At 37.4% G+C, this 16,149-nt stretch overlaps 1 protein-coding gene across 1 annotated transcript; it reads right to left on the reverse strand.

The window, feature by feature from the left end:
- Window positions 1-7,681: 7,681 nt before the first annotated feature.
- LOC145056306 (uncharacterized) lies at window positions 7,682-13,595 on the reverse strand. Its single transcript, XM_079004192.1, has 5 exons — window positions 13,284-13,595; window positions 13,035-13,187; window positions 12,724-12,949; window positions 12,511-12,619; window positions 7,682-7,727 (listed from the first exon to the last, which is right to left on the reverse strand). Exons 1-5 carry the CDS (start codon window positions 13,593-13,595, stop codon window positions 7,682-7,684), a joined length of 846 nt encoding a protein of 281 aa, XP_078860318.1.
- Window positions 13,596-16,149: the final 2,554 nt, after the last annotated feature.

Raw genomic sequence — 16,149 nt, forward strand, 5'->3', positions numbered from 1 at the left:
CGGTATTGAAAATGAGTAGTCACAGCCAAAGAACCTTTTCTCAACTACCAATTTTCTTGCATAACCTTCAAAGAACAAATCCTAATACCTTCACAGCCATTAAGAAAACCGATAACAACCGCTTTCAATTCTGTTTTGTGGCTTTAGGTTGCGTGGTATAACATACTTCTTTTATTGAGTTATACAATATTTCATGGTAATCTATGTCGATTAGTTCTTACATAACACTAATATGTCTTCGTTTTTATGTAGATTCGTACCTTCCTTAGGTGCATGATACCGCTGATATATGTAGGTTATTTACCCCTTCTTGGGAGCTTTCTGACAACAATGTACTTCGCAGTGGCTTTAGATGGAAATCATGAGCCACTACTCTTAGCACTTGGTTTGGGAACCTTACAGTGTGAAGAATCATGGAGATGGTTCATGATGAGGTTAAGAGATTGTTTAGGTGAGGACACAGAGGTTGGTTTCATAAGCAACATGTGTGATAACATAGACTTTGGTGTTGACAGTGCCTACCCGGATTCCTATCATGGATATTGTCCTAAAGATATAGCTCGAAAGATACGTGAGTCTATCGGACATAACAATATGGAAGTCGAATCGTTGTTTTGGAAGTCATGCAATGCATATAGCGTTGATGATTTTTACTTGTGTTTCGAAAGGTTGCAAAGTACATGTAGGCAACCACCTTTCTGCACCTTGCTTATGAGTCCAATTTACTGGCTTGACGATATACCGATTTCAAAATAGACAAGAGCATTTTTCCCAAAAATACGTTACAATGTTAAATCGATTGACGTCCCTGAAATTTTGCAAATTATATCCTCACGTGAGTTTCCTATAACAACGATAATTGAGTTAACCACCACGTCGATAAAATCAAAGTATGCTGAGCGGGCCGAACTGGCTGGTAAGGGAGATTGTTATGTTTTGTTTTTTTTATTGTGCTGCTATTTTTATTAAAATATCAACTTTTACAGGGAGGTTGTCTGGTGGGTTGACCCCTTACGTTGAGAGTAAGGTTCAAAAAAGTCTCAGCAAGTCTTACAATTGTAATGCAAAACGTTTGTATGGGGATACATTTGAAGTCCATGACACTTTTGCCACCAACAACGTACAACTTGAACGAAGGGTATGTAGTTGTGGTAAATGGCAAAAAAGCGGTATACCATGTGGCCACGCTATAGCATGTCTAAGAACCCGTACATCTGAGTCCATTCAGAGAATGGTTGAATACAAGTTCACTAATTATGTGTATCGAGTTGCATATGGATCTGAGTTGGTGAATGGTATACCATCATATGAGCATTGGGAAATACCAAATGAAACGGTGGTCCTGTTACCTCCCTCAATGCAGTAGTTATTCATGTAGCACATTTATGTTTTATGTAGTATTATGTATTAGTTTTTTATGTACTCCGTTTTTATTTTACTGTTGTGTTATGTATTAGTTATCCATGTACCCAGTTTATTTTTTATGTCGTATTATGTGTTAGTTATTTATGTACCCCGGTTTTATTTTATTGCTTTCTAAATATTGGCTATTGAGGGAACAACATACATTAAAAGAAATGGACGTTTATTAAATAGTAACGACTAGACACATACAACAAAAAGCAACTTAAATAACGAAAAACAATTAACTTAACCAACATGCATATTAAAAATAAGGGACATTCTTTAAAACATTCCATGCATCTAAGTGGGTAAACTCGCTACCATCGTATTGAAAGCGGTATAGTTCCAAAGCCACCTGCCGTAGAATGTCTTCATCCGTATTTGCATGTTCGTTATCCAACTCGTTATAAATACGTTGAAATTGTTTCACCTTCATTTTCATATTCAGAAACTTCGCTTTGACATCTCTTCTTCTTCGATATTGAGTGCGGTTCATTAAATGGTGAAACAAATGACAGACACGAGACCAAAATGATCCAGCACGAACTTGTGGGGGACCCGGTGGAAAATCCACCTCTACAGTTGTAATCCAAGCTTGAACCAAAGCGACCTCCTCTGCGTTCCTCCATATATGTGGTGAGTCCATAATTGCAAGGAGGGAAGTAATAGAATACAATTACAACGGATATTGAAATCTATTTATAACGACTCCTTACTTTCCTGGTGCAATGAGTTGTCAACTCAAACAGCAATGTATTGTGTTGTCATTCAACTGGGGATGAATTGTCAACTCGAACAGTGATCTGTTGTGTTATAAGTATAGTACACTGCATTCGTCAGTTAATTTTGACTATGAATTGCAGACATATTAGAAGTTTGAACTGCGATTTTGTGTAGAAACTACTATAAATTGACCCTAAGTTACACGCAAAACGTTATTAAATTAACCAATATAGTTGTTCAAATATTGTTTTTTAGATTCTACCCTCTTTGTTTCAATCCAAATGACTTCTATATCATGGAGCAATGAAGAGTTCTTGGTTCTTACACATGCTTACATTCATGTGTACGAGACAAGCAAGTTGAATGATCCAATGTTTTGGAGCCGTCTAACAAATATTTTCAATGCTGCAAACCGAATGGCTACAAGAAACGATCGTGACGAACTAGACATCTTAGCAAGATGGTATGAAATGAAAACCGAAGTTCTATTATTCAACGATCTTTATACCAAAATTGACGACGCCCGTCTAAATGCTACTGAGGATGTCATCTTGGAAGCTGCTAAGGAGGAATACAAGTCATTAAGTAACGGGTTGGAATTCCAGTTTGAAGCCCCTTGGAATATTTTGAAATATATCCCGTTTGTTTAAAATCTATTTTAGTTTATTATTTCAGTACTAGGTTATTTTCATGTATTTCTTATGTATTTCGTATGTATTTCGTTTGTTTAAAATCTATTTTAGTTTATTATGTGAGTACTAGGTTATTTTCATGTATTTCGTATGTAATTCGTATGTGTTTCATATGTTTAAAATATATTTTAGTTTAGTATGTGAGAAACTCGTATGATTAAGTTGAGTTAATATATTTTAGTTTATTATGTGAGAAACTCGTATGATTAACTTGGGTTAATAAATGACCATTGCATTAGTTATCAAAATATATTAGAATACATTAGTAACAAGATTCCATGAACCATTAAAACATCACAACAATTACATGAAAAAAACGACATAATACGATCAAAGCATTAACGTAAAACACAAGTCCATGGCTTATTCTTAACACAAATTAGAGCGGTCTACTTGAAATACTGTTTATCTCTAACAACCTTCCAAACTTCCTCATATTCGAAGTCTCTGCCTTCATGCTCAAAGATGTAAAACTCTGTAACAACTTCCAAGAACTCTTCTTCGTCACGACAACGAACATTGTTACGTTTCGCATAACTACATGCTCGATTGAACCATGTCACTTCCTCCTTTACATCCGTCCACTTAGTAACAACATCTGATTTTTCTCTTTTTTGCCCTTCTCCCATCTCATGGTTAAACAAAGATGTGATGCGACTCCATTCATCACCAATTAGGCAATGCGGGGGAGCAAGTAACGGTTCACCATCCTTAACACTTAGCCAGCACCGTGTTAGAACTAACACCTCGTTTGTCGTCCATGGCCTTTCAGAATTGGAACCAGGTACTTCATTCGAAGAACTTGCTGCATTCGACGACATTTCTAATAATGGGAATTCGTTTCGTTTAGGTGATTTGGGTGTTTGGTTTATAGATCTTAAACATCTATTTATATAAATAAATAGACTATGAAATAATACTTTGACTACGAAATGGTTATATTTGGACTACGAATTTCAGCTTTATGCAGTGTTTTGTCATGTCAAACTGTCATTTATCTCTTGTCACTAAAGGGACCCACTGGGATGTGCAGGTTACTACAGTGACTTATCATTACTGTCTAGTCATTTCAAAGTTGGACTTCTCATTACTGTCTAGTATGTATAAATACCACTTATTGCTCCAGTTTAATACAACATCGATTTTATTATGAGTTCCTCACACAAATTCGAAATTTGCTCATGCAACGAAGTAGATTGTTACTACTGTGATTCGGTAGACCCTTTTTTTACACCCTCTTCAGCCGGGTCATATATGTCACATGAAAATTTTGAAGAATTAAAGAAGGCTGAAGCACAACAAGAAGAGGACAAAGAGTCATCCCGACTTCTCACTCAACTTGCTAATGATATAGGTTCGGAATGCAAACAAGCTGAAGAATGGATTGACCTCAATAAAAACAAAATCAAAGAGCATAAAGATTGGATAAAAAAGAGTAAGAAGGCAATCAAAACGACTGAAAAACGGCTTGCTGAGAAGGATGAGCAGTTGATACACATTATGGTAAAAAAGGATCGTTTCGAAGACAAAATGAGAATTAGGGATGACTATATAACAATGGAGAAAGAGAAGTACCCGTTGCAGTTCCCTGAGTTTAAAAATTAGTTATAAAGTTGTTGTAATATTATCATGAAACATATTAGGTTGCCAAATGATCGTTTGTTGTTTTTTTTAAATAACATGTTGTAACTGTTAAAATAAATCTGCAAACTATATTTTATAATATAAAGGCTTCATTCATTGTTATAATCAACAAACTTAACTAAAATATGAAAGCATAGCAATGTCTTGTAAGAGTTAATAAAAATATTACAATACATAATAAGCTAACAACTCGTCATTACTCTTAATTTCAAGGTTGTTTTATATCAAAATCAGCGTTATGGGTTTGTGAGCAACCCGCTGAACCACCAATATTATATGCCATTTCTGCAGTAGAAATTATGTGACCTGCTCTGCTACCAGACGCCCTTCCAGTACAATTATTTCTCGTGTGTCCTAGGTGACCACATGTAGAACACTCTTTTATAATTGGACCCTCGCCTTGGGATGGAATGCGGTCTGTGTTTCTTGGCCTGCCTGGCTGACGTTTATCCATTATAGGTGGCTTAACAATCATCAAATCATCGGGGATCTCCCATTCGGATGGCTTCGGCAGAGGGTTTACTGATTCCTCATATGTTTTCCTCAGTGTTTCGGTAAAGTAAGCATTTAATGCAAACCTCGAGCAGTCTTGGTAATTGTTCACTGTTAAACATCTTATGACATGACCACAAGGTATCCCATCAAGTTGCCAATGCCTACATGTACATGTCATATGTTGAAAATCAACAATCACATTTTGTGCCCCCTTTTTGACCTCGCATTTCGTATTTGAGATCATGCGAACATCCCATTTGGTAAAAATTTTCTTGTTTTCTTTTACAACTTCATCCGCCCAAGGGGTAAGTGTTGTTGTTGCTTCCGCTAAAAAAACAGCCAAAATGAAGAAGTTAAAATCAATAACATCGAAACTAATAAAACATTAATATTACAAATTTACGTAATACCTGCAAAGTTACGTCTTTGAAACCACCATTGTTGCATTGTAGCACGAAAAAAATCAATCAACATAAGTATTGGCACCTTACGTGCATGTCTAGATAATGCATTTATAGACTCCGCACTGTTGGACGACATAAGATTGTATCGGTTCCCTTTAAAATGTGCCCTTGACCAGGTTTCTGGATTTATACTTTTTAAGTACTCCCATACTGGTTCTTTTGTCTTTTTCATAACATCCATGGCAGCATCAAAAGCATCAACTGTGTACGCCCTACACGCCTCCCAAAAAATTCCTTTAACCGTCTTACTCTTGCCGAATCTAGATACTATGTTGAAATACAAATGGACACCACATATTCCATGATGAGCGTGAGGAAAAATGTTGGCAACGGATGTTGCTATAGATGGAGACCTATCAGATATAATTGTAAGCTCCTGCATATTTCCTATGCAATCACGTAGTTTTTGAAAAAAACATGTCCAAGAATCAGTACACTCATTTTTGCATATACCATATGCAACCGGTAATATTTGATTTTGTCCGTCCTTAGTAACTGCAAGTAGCATGGTACCTTTGAACTCGCCCTTTAGGTGAGCTCCATCTACTACTAGGGTCGGCTTACAAAAATTGACAAAAGCTCGTACCTACAATACATTGTATATCTATTCAAATACACCAAAATAAATATTAAAAAAAATTAGAACATGATAATACTAACCGAGCAACCGAGTGCGACGTACAAAAACTCAAACCGATCATCAGCATCTGTTTTAATATGTGTGACAGTACCCGGATTATGTTTGGCCAAGTTGTGACAATACGCCGGAAGTTTGGTAAAAGAATCCTCTTTCGTACCCCTTAACGACAACAATGCATATTGTTTCGCACGCCATGCCTGATGGTATGAAATATTGATATTCAATTGAGCATTCATATCATTAACAATTTCTTTTCCCCGATAAACTCTACTATAGTCTTCAGCCAAAACATCAGCAACATATTCACCCAAAACATATTTGTTTGCTTGTCGATGATTAGGTTGCAACAATGTTGAAGAACATGTGTGTACATCAACAAATTTATTCACTTGGAAAAGTCCATCAGTATTTTTAATTGCTTTTGCTCTTAGTAACCAAGAACAATTTTTCGAAACACACACAGCTTCATACCTTGATTTGGTGGATCTACTTGTCCTCGTCTGGAAACCTTCTCGAAGATATTTTTTACCAATACACCGCTTTAAAAGTTCTTTGTTTTTAAATATACTCTCACATTGAATCTTTTGAAGATTAATGTCTACCATCTGTGTTGGGATATCTTCATTATTATCAACTGGCCATGCTGGTACAGGGGGCATACCGTAAAAAAGGTTATCGGGATACTTAGCTTTAACTTCATCACCCAACTCATCTCTATCGGAATTACTTTGTAGCTCGGTTATATCTAAACATACATCACCAACATCAACATAATGCCCGTAAACATGATTTTTTTCATTTTTTTGAGTTGAATTTTTTTTCTTTTTAGTTTTATCTACCACACGCCTATTCATAAGTTTAACTTCTTGTTCGGCAACATCATCACAACGACCACCAACATGATTAAGATATGTACCAACATCATCATCACCAACATACTTGTAATTCTTGGGATCCACATATTGAATAGGTGAATAACTAACATTAACATTTTCAGCAACACTGTGAAACTGAGGTACACTAGGAGTATTGAAAGTACCTATCGGATCGTTGCTCCCTTTAAAACTGCATAAATTACCAACAACTTCGTTTCCAATTTCACCACCCCCATTAACCTCCTCAACTTCATCAACCACCACAAACACTTTCACAGCCCTTCCTCCACTACATTTGATTACGTTTATCAACATTCTAACATCCACGTCTTCAACTATAGCTATATAATAATTTAATTCAGGATGGTGGAAACGAAGACTAATTCTATATTTGTCTAACAAACCAATTTTGCTTCTTACCATAGATACAAAATCACTATAACTAATATACTCAGAAAATATCAAAGCAAATTCAGAAATACCTCCCTGTGGACATATGTATTCCAGATTAGTTCCATTAACTTGCCATCTCCCACCGGTTACAAGACAAACCAAATATTCAATCATTTTTTGAGCAAATTGTAGATATAGAGAGTATTTCACAAACCAAATAACAACCAAAATGATATTTTTTCTACAAAAATTTTTATATAGCAAAGCCCATTTCGTAGTCAAACCAATTCATTTCGTAGTCAACCTTAAAAAAAAAAAAAAAAAAAAAAAATCATCATTTCGCAGATAGGATCAGAGGATTTCGCAGATGGGACCTATTCCATCTGCGAAATTACCCCTATTTATACCGAAAAATATTAAAAAAAAAAAAAAAAATTCTCATCTGCGAATGTATAAGTGCCTGAAGCACAACTGTGCTTCAGGCACTTGTACATTCGCAGATGAGATGCCCATTTCGCAGATGGGGCCTTCTCATCTGCGAAATGGGTGGCTATTTTTGTAATCTCGATTTTTTTTGGCTATTTTTGTAATGCAATTAGTATAATTGGCTATTTTTGTCATTTTCTCTAATTTATTTATTTTAAGGCTAACGAGGTTAGAAGCTTCGATAAGTTTTTATCAAAATTGTAACGTTTTATTTCTCGTTAGTAGCGATATCTTCATGAGTTTTTGATCAAAATTGTAACGCTCTATTTCTCGTTAGTAATTCAGGAAATGAGATTATTATTAACAAGAATAATCATATAATTAGGGATAAATATTTTAAGGATTTATTTCGATGAATGCTTAAATAAAGACATTTGATAAACTGGAAGTAGTTAAATAATAAATAAAAAACAAATTAATAAAATTAAATAAAGAAATAGAGTAAATTACGCGAATGGTCCCAGTGGTTTAATGTAAATTATACGCTTGGTCCCTAACTTATTTTTCTAACTCGGACTGTCCTCAACTTTTAATTATGTAACGCGCCTAGTCCCTATTCTCACATTCCGTCAATTGTTTCCGTTAGACACCCCACATGCCTTACATGTTGGGGGTATAAAAGTCATTTCACATTTCCAACGATCTTCAAATACTAATTTTTCATCAGGATCGAACCCAATTTAGAGTTTCTTTCAATCCTCCATCGTTTGAAGCGGTTACACCTAATCTCCTTCAAATCAAGGATGGTTCAATGCGATCGTGGGCGTGCTGCTGTAATTCGGACTTCAACTACTAACAATAATCCAGGAAGACCCTTTACGCATGTCCAATTAAGGTATGTTGTAGTTGAGAATTTTGTAATCGTAACCCTAGATGGGGATATCACTGTATGCGATTATAGGTATTGTAACTGTGACTTTTGAAATTGACAGGAACCACGTAAATGATTTATTGCTTAGGTAGATGATGATGAAAAGGATCATGGTGACAGATTGACAATCTCCTGGCTTGTAAGGTTGTGAAGAAGCTGAAAAATGAAAATCTTTTCTTGAAAATATGTTTATTTATTAGTTGGGTATTGTTCTTGGTGATACTTGTTTACAAGTTGTAAGGTGGGGATGAGTTGTTATTGTAATGGTAAAGTCTTCTGTAATAGTTAGGTTGTAGCAATGTATGTGATGGTATCATTATCTGTAATGGTTAGGTTGTAGCAGTGAATGTGAAGGTATCCTCTTCTGTAATGGTTAAGTTGTCCATGTATTGTAATGCAAATGGTTAAGATTTTTAAGATCAATGAAAATGGTGTTTATGTATTCGTTAGGTTGTCTATGTATTGTAATGCAAATGTACTGTAATGGTTGTAGCAGTCTTGTATTGATTATGTTTTAAAGTGATGTATAAGCAGCATATTGACCATTAATTAGTACCAAACTATAACAGGGCAATGAGGGTGACATCATAAGAAGAATATAACAATCTAATTTAGTACCAAACTATTATGGAAAATATAAATGTAAAAATCAATATAAACCAAATTATTATCTACCCAATGGTGTATCATAAGAAGAAAACATCCCATTAATTAGTACCAAACTATTACAGGGCAATGAGTGTAACAAACTAGTTCATCCAAAAGTGCCAACATATTGGCTAAAACAAGTAACAAAATATTGCCCCTATTACAAACTATTCATAAATAATGTACCAAAATATTTGCCCTATTACAAGCAGCAACATAACACAATCCATTCGTATTTAAAGTAACAAAAGACTAGCCCTATTATAAACCATTAAGTGGTTGCCTTCCCTTTCCCTTTTCCTTTGACTTGTGATTGTCCGCCACCCCCACCAACAATTGGTCTTTGCCCTTGCAGGTTCTTGCATTGTGACCAACATTGTTACACTTCGTATATGTTACTGATCTATGGGCCCTCGATGTTGTGTTTCCTCTAACAAATTCCTCTTTTTCCACAATAGATATTGTTCTCTTCTTCTTTGGTCTTCCCATGGGAACACGATGTTTTGGAGGCAACATAGTTGTTGGTATAGCTGACTTCTCCCACATGGACCTTCCATTGATTGGACTAACCTTAAAAGAATACATCTCTTTCCAGCTTGATAACCAGTAACATGGATGCACAAATGATTATGGGATTCCCACATCTTTGCTATTCCTCCCCATGTCCCAAATAGTAGCCACACCATGTTTGCACGGAATTCCTGTTAATTCCCACCTTTTGCACGTGCAACTTTGTTGACCTACATCCACAATACACTGATCTTGCCATGGTCCAGCAACTTGATATTTTCCAGCACCACAAAATGTTGCAATATACTGTTATCCTTACTCTTTATCTTATCCAATATTGTTGTAGCTGTAGGAGTCAAAGGACCTACAACTTTCTGAATTTCCTTGTCAACTTTGACTATCTTCGTCATAATGTACTCTGTCACACCCCCAAACCAGAACGGCGGAAACGTTCGGGGCCGGAGGACGTCATATTTAGTATCATAAAAGTTCATAGAAAGGAAAGTACACACCACCATACATAAATAAGGGTTTTAAAAGTGTTTACACAATGATATTCATTACATGTTCAAAAGATAAATACATAAACATCTTTAAAAAAAGAAATAATTAACGCCAGCGCGTTAATTCCCAAAAGTTGATTTCCAACCTGCTTAGCGGTTCCCTAAGAATACAAGTTATTTCAAAGAGAAAGTGTCAACAATTAAGTTGGTGAGTTCGTAAGTGGTTTAGAAACATTGAATGTCATTCCAAAATGAGTGTATGTTTTCCAAGAAAATCCCTTATTTTCTTATAAAAGTATGAAATGCATGAGAGTATTTGTGTTGAAAAATGTAGATAGTTGAACCAAGAAAATCTCTTATTTTCCTAATAGTTGTTTGGTTTGTATACAGGAAATCCCATATTTTCCTAAAGTAATAGTTTGTTTAATGTCCAAGACTAAAAATTGGAAGCAAACCACATGCTTTAGAAGATTTTAAACGTAGATTTATATAATAAACCAATCATAAGATTTCAATTTGTTAGATAAAGAATAGTTTTAATAGCTACTCGTTCATCAATCAGAAGTAATATAATAGTTGTGTATCCGATGAGTTTTATAACCATACTAAACATAATATGCCTGTAGCGACGTTCTTCAAGCGTCGTAGTGTTATGACAAACTGTCACCCCAAAGGACGGACTGTAGCTAACAGTCAGGGCGCGGGATCATGACTTCCCGTATAGATCAATACACATTTGACACGTTCTCCTAACGAGAGACTCTGGTTATAGACAGGACTTGTAGTATTACCTTCTAACAAGAAGGTAGTATTTGAAGATATACACGTCTCATGGATTCTCAACTAACTCTGTATTAAAGTAATAGTTTTGTATGCGAAGTTTATCCTTTTTCACAATGTTTGACAAAGCATAAATCATGAGTTTTTAGAATGTATAAAACGGCTTAGCAACGAAAGATACTTTGAAATCACTAAATACTTTGTATAAGTCTAGTGCATGCAAAGTATGACAAGAGTTTTCCATAGTAGTAATGAATTCCAAGTGATTCATTTGATAAAAACGAGTGAAGTGAAACTTATAAAATACACGATAATAACTGCATGTTTAGTTGTATCCTCCCCCCCTAAAAGAGTATAAAAAGCATTTAAAATGTATTTAAAGTGTGTTTGTAGGGGTATGAACTCACTTGATAGATTGAAGAAGGTGTGACGAAAACCGAGCAGAACTTTGGCTTGAAAAAGCAGATTTTCTCGGGATTCTCGGGAATCTCGGGAGTACAAACGACCTTCAGAACTTGAGCTAAGCGACCAGGGCTTCGGATTTGCACGGGCACGGAAAACGAGGCAAAAAGTAAGAAGAACGAGAGGAAATGAGCAAGTTTTCCCGGAATCCTCGCATCCCTTTTATAGGGGTTGAGAGGCCTCGGTACGCGGGGTGTACCCGTGCGTCATGCATGACCGAGTCCTCGACTGCCCCGGAGTTCGGATGGGACGGGGCGTAGCTCGCATAGGGGGCGACGTGGACGAACCGGGGCCAAGTCCTTGACTACGCAGGGCGTACTCGCGTGACTCAGACTTCGGATAATACCGAAGTTTTCAATTAAAAATATATATTAATTATTTATTAAACTTCAAAAATTCATATCTCCTTCATACGAACTCCGTTTTCGACGTTCTTTATATCCACGCGTAGGTGAGACTAAGATGTACAATTTTCGTTTAGATTCCGTCGGCAAATTCCGAAATTATTTTTATTATTTATTTTTAAAAGGTCGGGGTAAGAAAATTCGTTAATAATTCATAACTTTTTCATACGATGTCCGTTTTGGGCGTTCTTTTTATGTACGTTTGCAGTTTAACAAAATCTATGACTTTTATTTAGACACCTAAGGTCAAAAAGTATTCTATTGAAACTTTGCGTTTTTACGTAACTTCGTATTGCCGGTTTTTGTCGGAAAACTTAGAATGGTCATAACTTCTTCGTTATAACTCGGATTTTAGTGTTCTTTATATGCTTGGAAACCTTAAGACGATATCTGCTACATAGTGTACTCCAAACAGAGCTTTTGAATACTTCATTTTTCGATGATATTCTAATTACTTTTTCAAAGAGGTTACAAGACTCGATTTTTAATGACCTGAAATGACAGGTTGTTACATACTCTCTAATGAACTCAATGCAGTTAATAATTGGTGCATCACGACCATCTTCTATCTTGTTGTTGAATGCTTCACATAGGTTATTAGTCAGAGCATCACAATGTGCTCTCCCTGAACATAAACAAATTCTATGTCAGTATTCAATTTACCTTCTTTTAAAATTATTAAGTAGAGATCGAAAGTCATTATACCAGTAAAGTGGGAGCGAGACCAACTTTGAGGAGGTATTTGTTTCAGCCACTCATAAGCATCATTGTTAAGCTTCTTTAGTTTTTCCATTGCTTGATGAAAGTGTTGTACATTAGAGGTCGTGGCACATTCCCAAAGAAGATCCTTGAACACCTTTCCCCTCCAGTTCTTTTTCATGTTGTCGTGTATGTGACGAAGACAATAGCGATGCTCTGCACATGGAAATAGTGTTGCAATCGCAGGAAACAAACCCTAGCAATATTAACATGTTTGTATGTTAGTATAATTACATCAATAGTATAAAACTATAAAACCTAGTTTGGATAGGTTCCAATACCTTTTGTCTGTCACTCATAAACGTGAAATTGGAATTTGTTCCCAAACATAAGTCATCACCCGAATTACTTAAAAACCAAGTCCAAGAATTCAATGTTTTTGATTCAACCACAGCGTAGGCTAAAGGATATATCCCATTATTACCATCCAATGCCTTTGATAAGAAACATAAATTACCAGAAAACATTGGTCAGTTAACACTACTTAAAATAAAGAACATACAATACAAAAAGAAATAAGAAGATCTTACCACAGCAGACAAAACTTGGCCTGGATATGGACCTTTCACGAAGGCTCCATCAAGTCCAAGAAAGTCCCTTCTTCCCGCTGCAAAACCTTGCTTCAAAGCTCCAATGCAAACATAGATACGCCTGAATGTTCTTGTCTCAACAGTTGGATTCGCCTCACTTTCAACATCAATTTTTACCGTAGTATATGGGTTACGTGCTTGTACCTCTAAAACATAATCCCTTAACAACCTGTATTGGCTGGCATAATCTCCTTGAACATGCTTTAAAGCTTGTTGCTTTGCCCTAAAAGTTTTCATATGCGAAATGTCCATCTGGTACTCACGTTGGAGTTGCTCTCGTAAAGCCCTAATAGGAATCTTTGGGTTTGTCTCAATAACTTGTACTATATGCTATGAAAGGAACTTATAGTCACATGCATTGACTTTCCTTGTTTGTAGACATCGATGCTCCTTCGTGTATGTCTTAACCATCCAATTTATGTCACGCTTCCACTTACTACAATAGATAACCCATGGGCATTTCTCTTCTTCATTAGTAGCAAGATTTGGTATAGTGCCCTTACACACAAACCTAACCCTATTCTTATCATTTTTCTCAAATTGTATTTCCCTTCTCGTCCTTATGGAATGTAGTTTCACTTGTGTCTTAAAGTCCTTAGATGAACTGAAAGTTTGAAAAATGTAGAAGGGCTCACTAACCAAATGTAACAACTCAAATTTTCAACCAAATTTTTTCATTTTAAAAACATAATTATTTTCCATTAAAACAAGACATAAACAGTTTAATCATTCGGTCAATACAATTATTCAAACTCCCAAGATCATGAAACATTCTTTAGTGTGTATCGATCATGCCGGCGCCTTCCCACGGTCCTCGCTAGTACCTGGAACACATACATACATAACAACTGTAAGCATAAATGCTTAGTGAGTTCCCCAATATACAACTTACGCACATACGCCTTTCCAGGCCCGACCTTCCGGTCCATGTGTTTCAGGGGACTTCCGTCCCTGCTGGGTAAACCTTCCGGCCTTACCCACGCCGACCTTCCGGTCCATCACACACCATATCGCCTTCCGGCCCATAATATAATCGCCTTCCGGCCCATAACATACATAGCACATATAACATATAACATACCACATATAGCATACATATCACATATCATAACTGACCTTCCGGTCACACAGTCAAACCCTTCCGGGTGCAGTATAGTGAGAAGACTCACCTCGTAAGTGCTGAAAGCTAGCAACTCCTGAAATCACTCGCGCACAAACCAACGAGCTACAACCCTCCTATAACATTATATAACTCATTAACACTCATATCATCTAAGTGTGACTATCCCTAAGAAGTCAGACTTAGGTCAACTCTGGTCAACGGTCAACTCGACTGGACTCGGCGAGTACCATGGCGACTCGACGAGTCTAGTCGTCCTCACAAAATTCTGAATATTCCCTTTCTACTCGTCGAGTATCCCTCATGACTCGACGAGGTCCTCGTGGAAGAATCGCGGGGCCACCCCGACTCCACTCGCCGAGTCTGATGAACAACTCGGCGAGTCCCAGCAAATCTTCAAGCTACTCGCCGAGTCTGAAGAACAACTCGGCGAGTCCATGCCATGCAGACGAGTAACTGCTTTCTGAGATAGGTCTCGTCCCAAGGTACACATGCATGGGACCTTCTGGACCTCTAAGGGTCCTAATACAAAACTATAATCGTGGGATAACAAGGCATTACTTCATCAAATCACTAAATGGGTTCTATAAACCCTAATTTCATAAATACATCAAAATAACAGATTTGATCCGAGTATTACCTGGAAACGCACTCTCTGTGTCCCCCAAATCTCAGGACTCAATCCTCCTTGATATTCCTTTAGCCAAATCCCTCTTCTTCTTGCCTAACCAATTCTTCCAAGTTCCAAAGCTTTCTCCCTTGCTCTAGGCGTCCACAGCGATTAGGGTTCCTCTCAATTGATCAAAAGACTGAAAATGACGGCCTAAGAGGCGTTAAATACGATCCAAACTGAACGGTTAGGGTTTCTGCTGAACAGCGTCGACTCGCCGAGTCCATATCTGGACTCGTCGAGTCCAGTCGCGGACCCGCGACCAAGTCCGCGATCCTACTCGGCGAGTCTAGGCTCCAACTCGCCGAGTCCCCTCTTAAATCACCCCAAAAACATAATTTTAATAATACCTGGGATTCCGGGCTGTTACAATTCTCCCCCACTTGGATTAGACTTCGCCCTCGAAGTCTCATTCTGCAAATAGTTCCGGATGCTGCTCCCGCATTTCGCGCTCCGGTTCCCAAGTCATTTCTAATCCCTTACGGTGTTGCCATTGAACCAACACCAGAGGTACCTCCTTGTTCCTCAGAACCTTGATCTTCCGATCCCTGATAGCCACTGGTCTCTCTGCGTAATTCAGGCTCGCATCCACCTGAATATCCTCTAATGGAACCACTGCCGACTCATCGGCTATGCACTTCCTCAACTGCGACACATGAAAAGTGTCATGGATCTGACCCAACTCCGCTGGCAACTCCAACCGATAGGCTACCCGACCTATCCTTGCAATCACACGAAATGACCCAATATACCGGGGCCCCAACTTGCCTCTCTTCCTGAACCGAATCACTCCTTTCCAAGGAGAGACCTTCAGGAGAACGAAATCGCCGACTTGAAATTCAAGCTCGGATCGGCGCCTGTCTGCATAGCTCTTCTGTCGGCTCTGGGCAGTCAATAATCTTTGTCTCACTTGTTGAATCTGCTCTGTCGTCTGGAGTATGATCTCCGTGCTGCCCATCACTCTCTGTCCCACCTCTCCCCAGCAGATGGGAGTCCGACACCTCCTACCATACAAC

Source organism: Lactuca serriola, chromosome 1 (assembly GCF_051521515.1).
Source record: "Lactuca serriola cultivar US96UC23 chromosome 1, Lser_US96UC23_V15, whole genome shotgun sequence".
Taxonomy (NCBI): Eukaryota; Viridiplantae; Streptophyta; class Magnoliopsida; order Asterales; family Asteraceae; genus Lactuca; species Lactuca serriola.

Coding starts and splice junctions, on each gene's coding strand:
- LOC145056306 (XM_079004192.1), bottom strand. CDS start 13,595: ATGGACATTTCGCATATGAAAACTTTTAGGGCAAAGCAACAAGCTTTA. Junction 13,188..13,283: donor GCCAAGTTTTGTCTGCTGTG/GTAAGATCTTCT, acceptor TTCTTATCAAAG/GCATTGGATGGTAATAATGG. Junction 12,620..12,723: donor GAAACAAATACCTCCTCAAA/GTTGGTCTCGCT, acceptor GTTTATGTTCAG/GGAGAGCACATTGTGATGCT.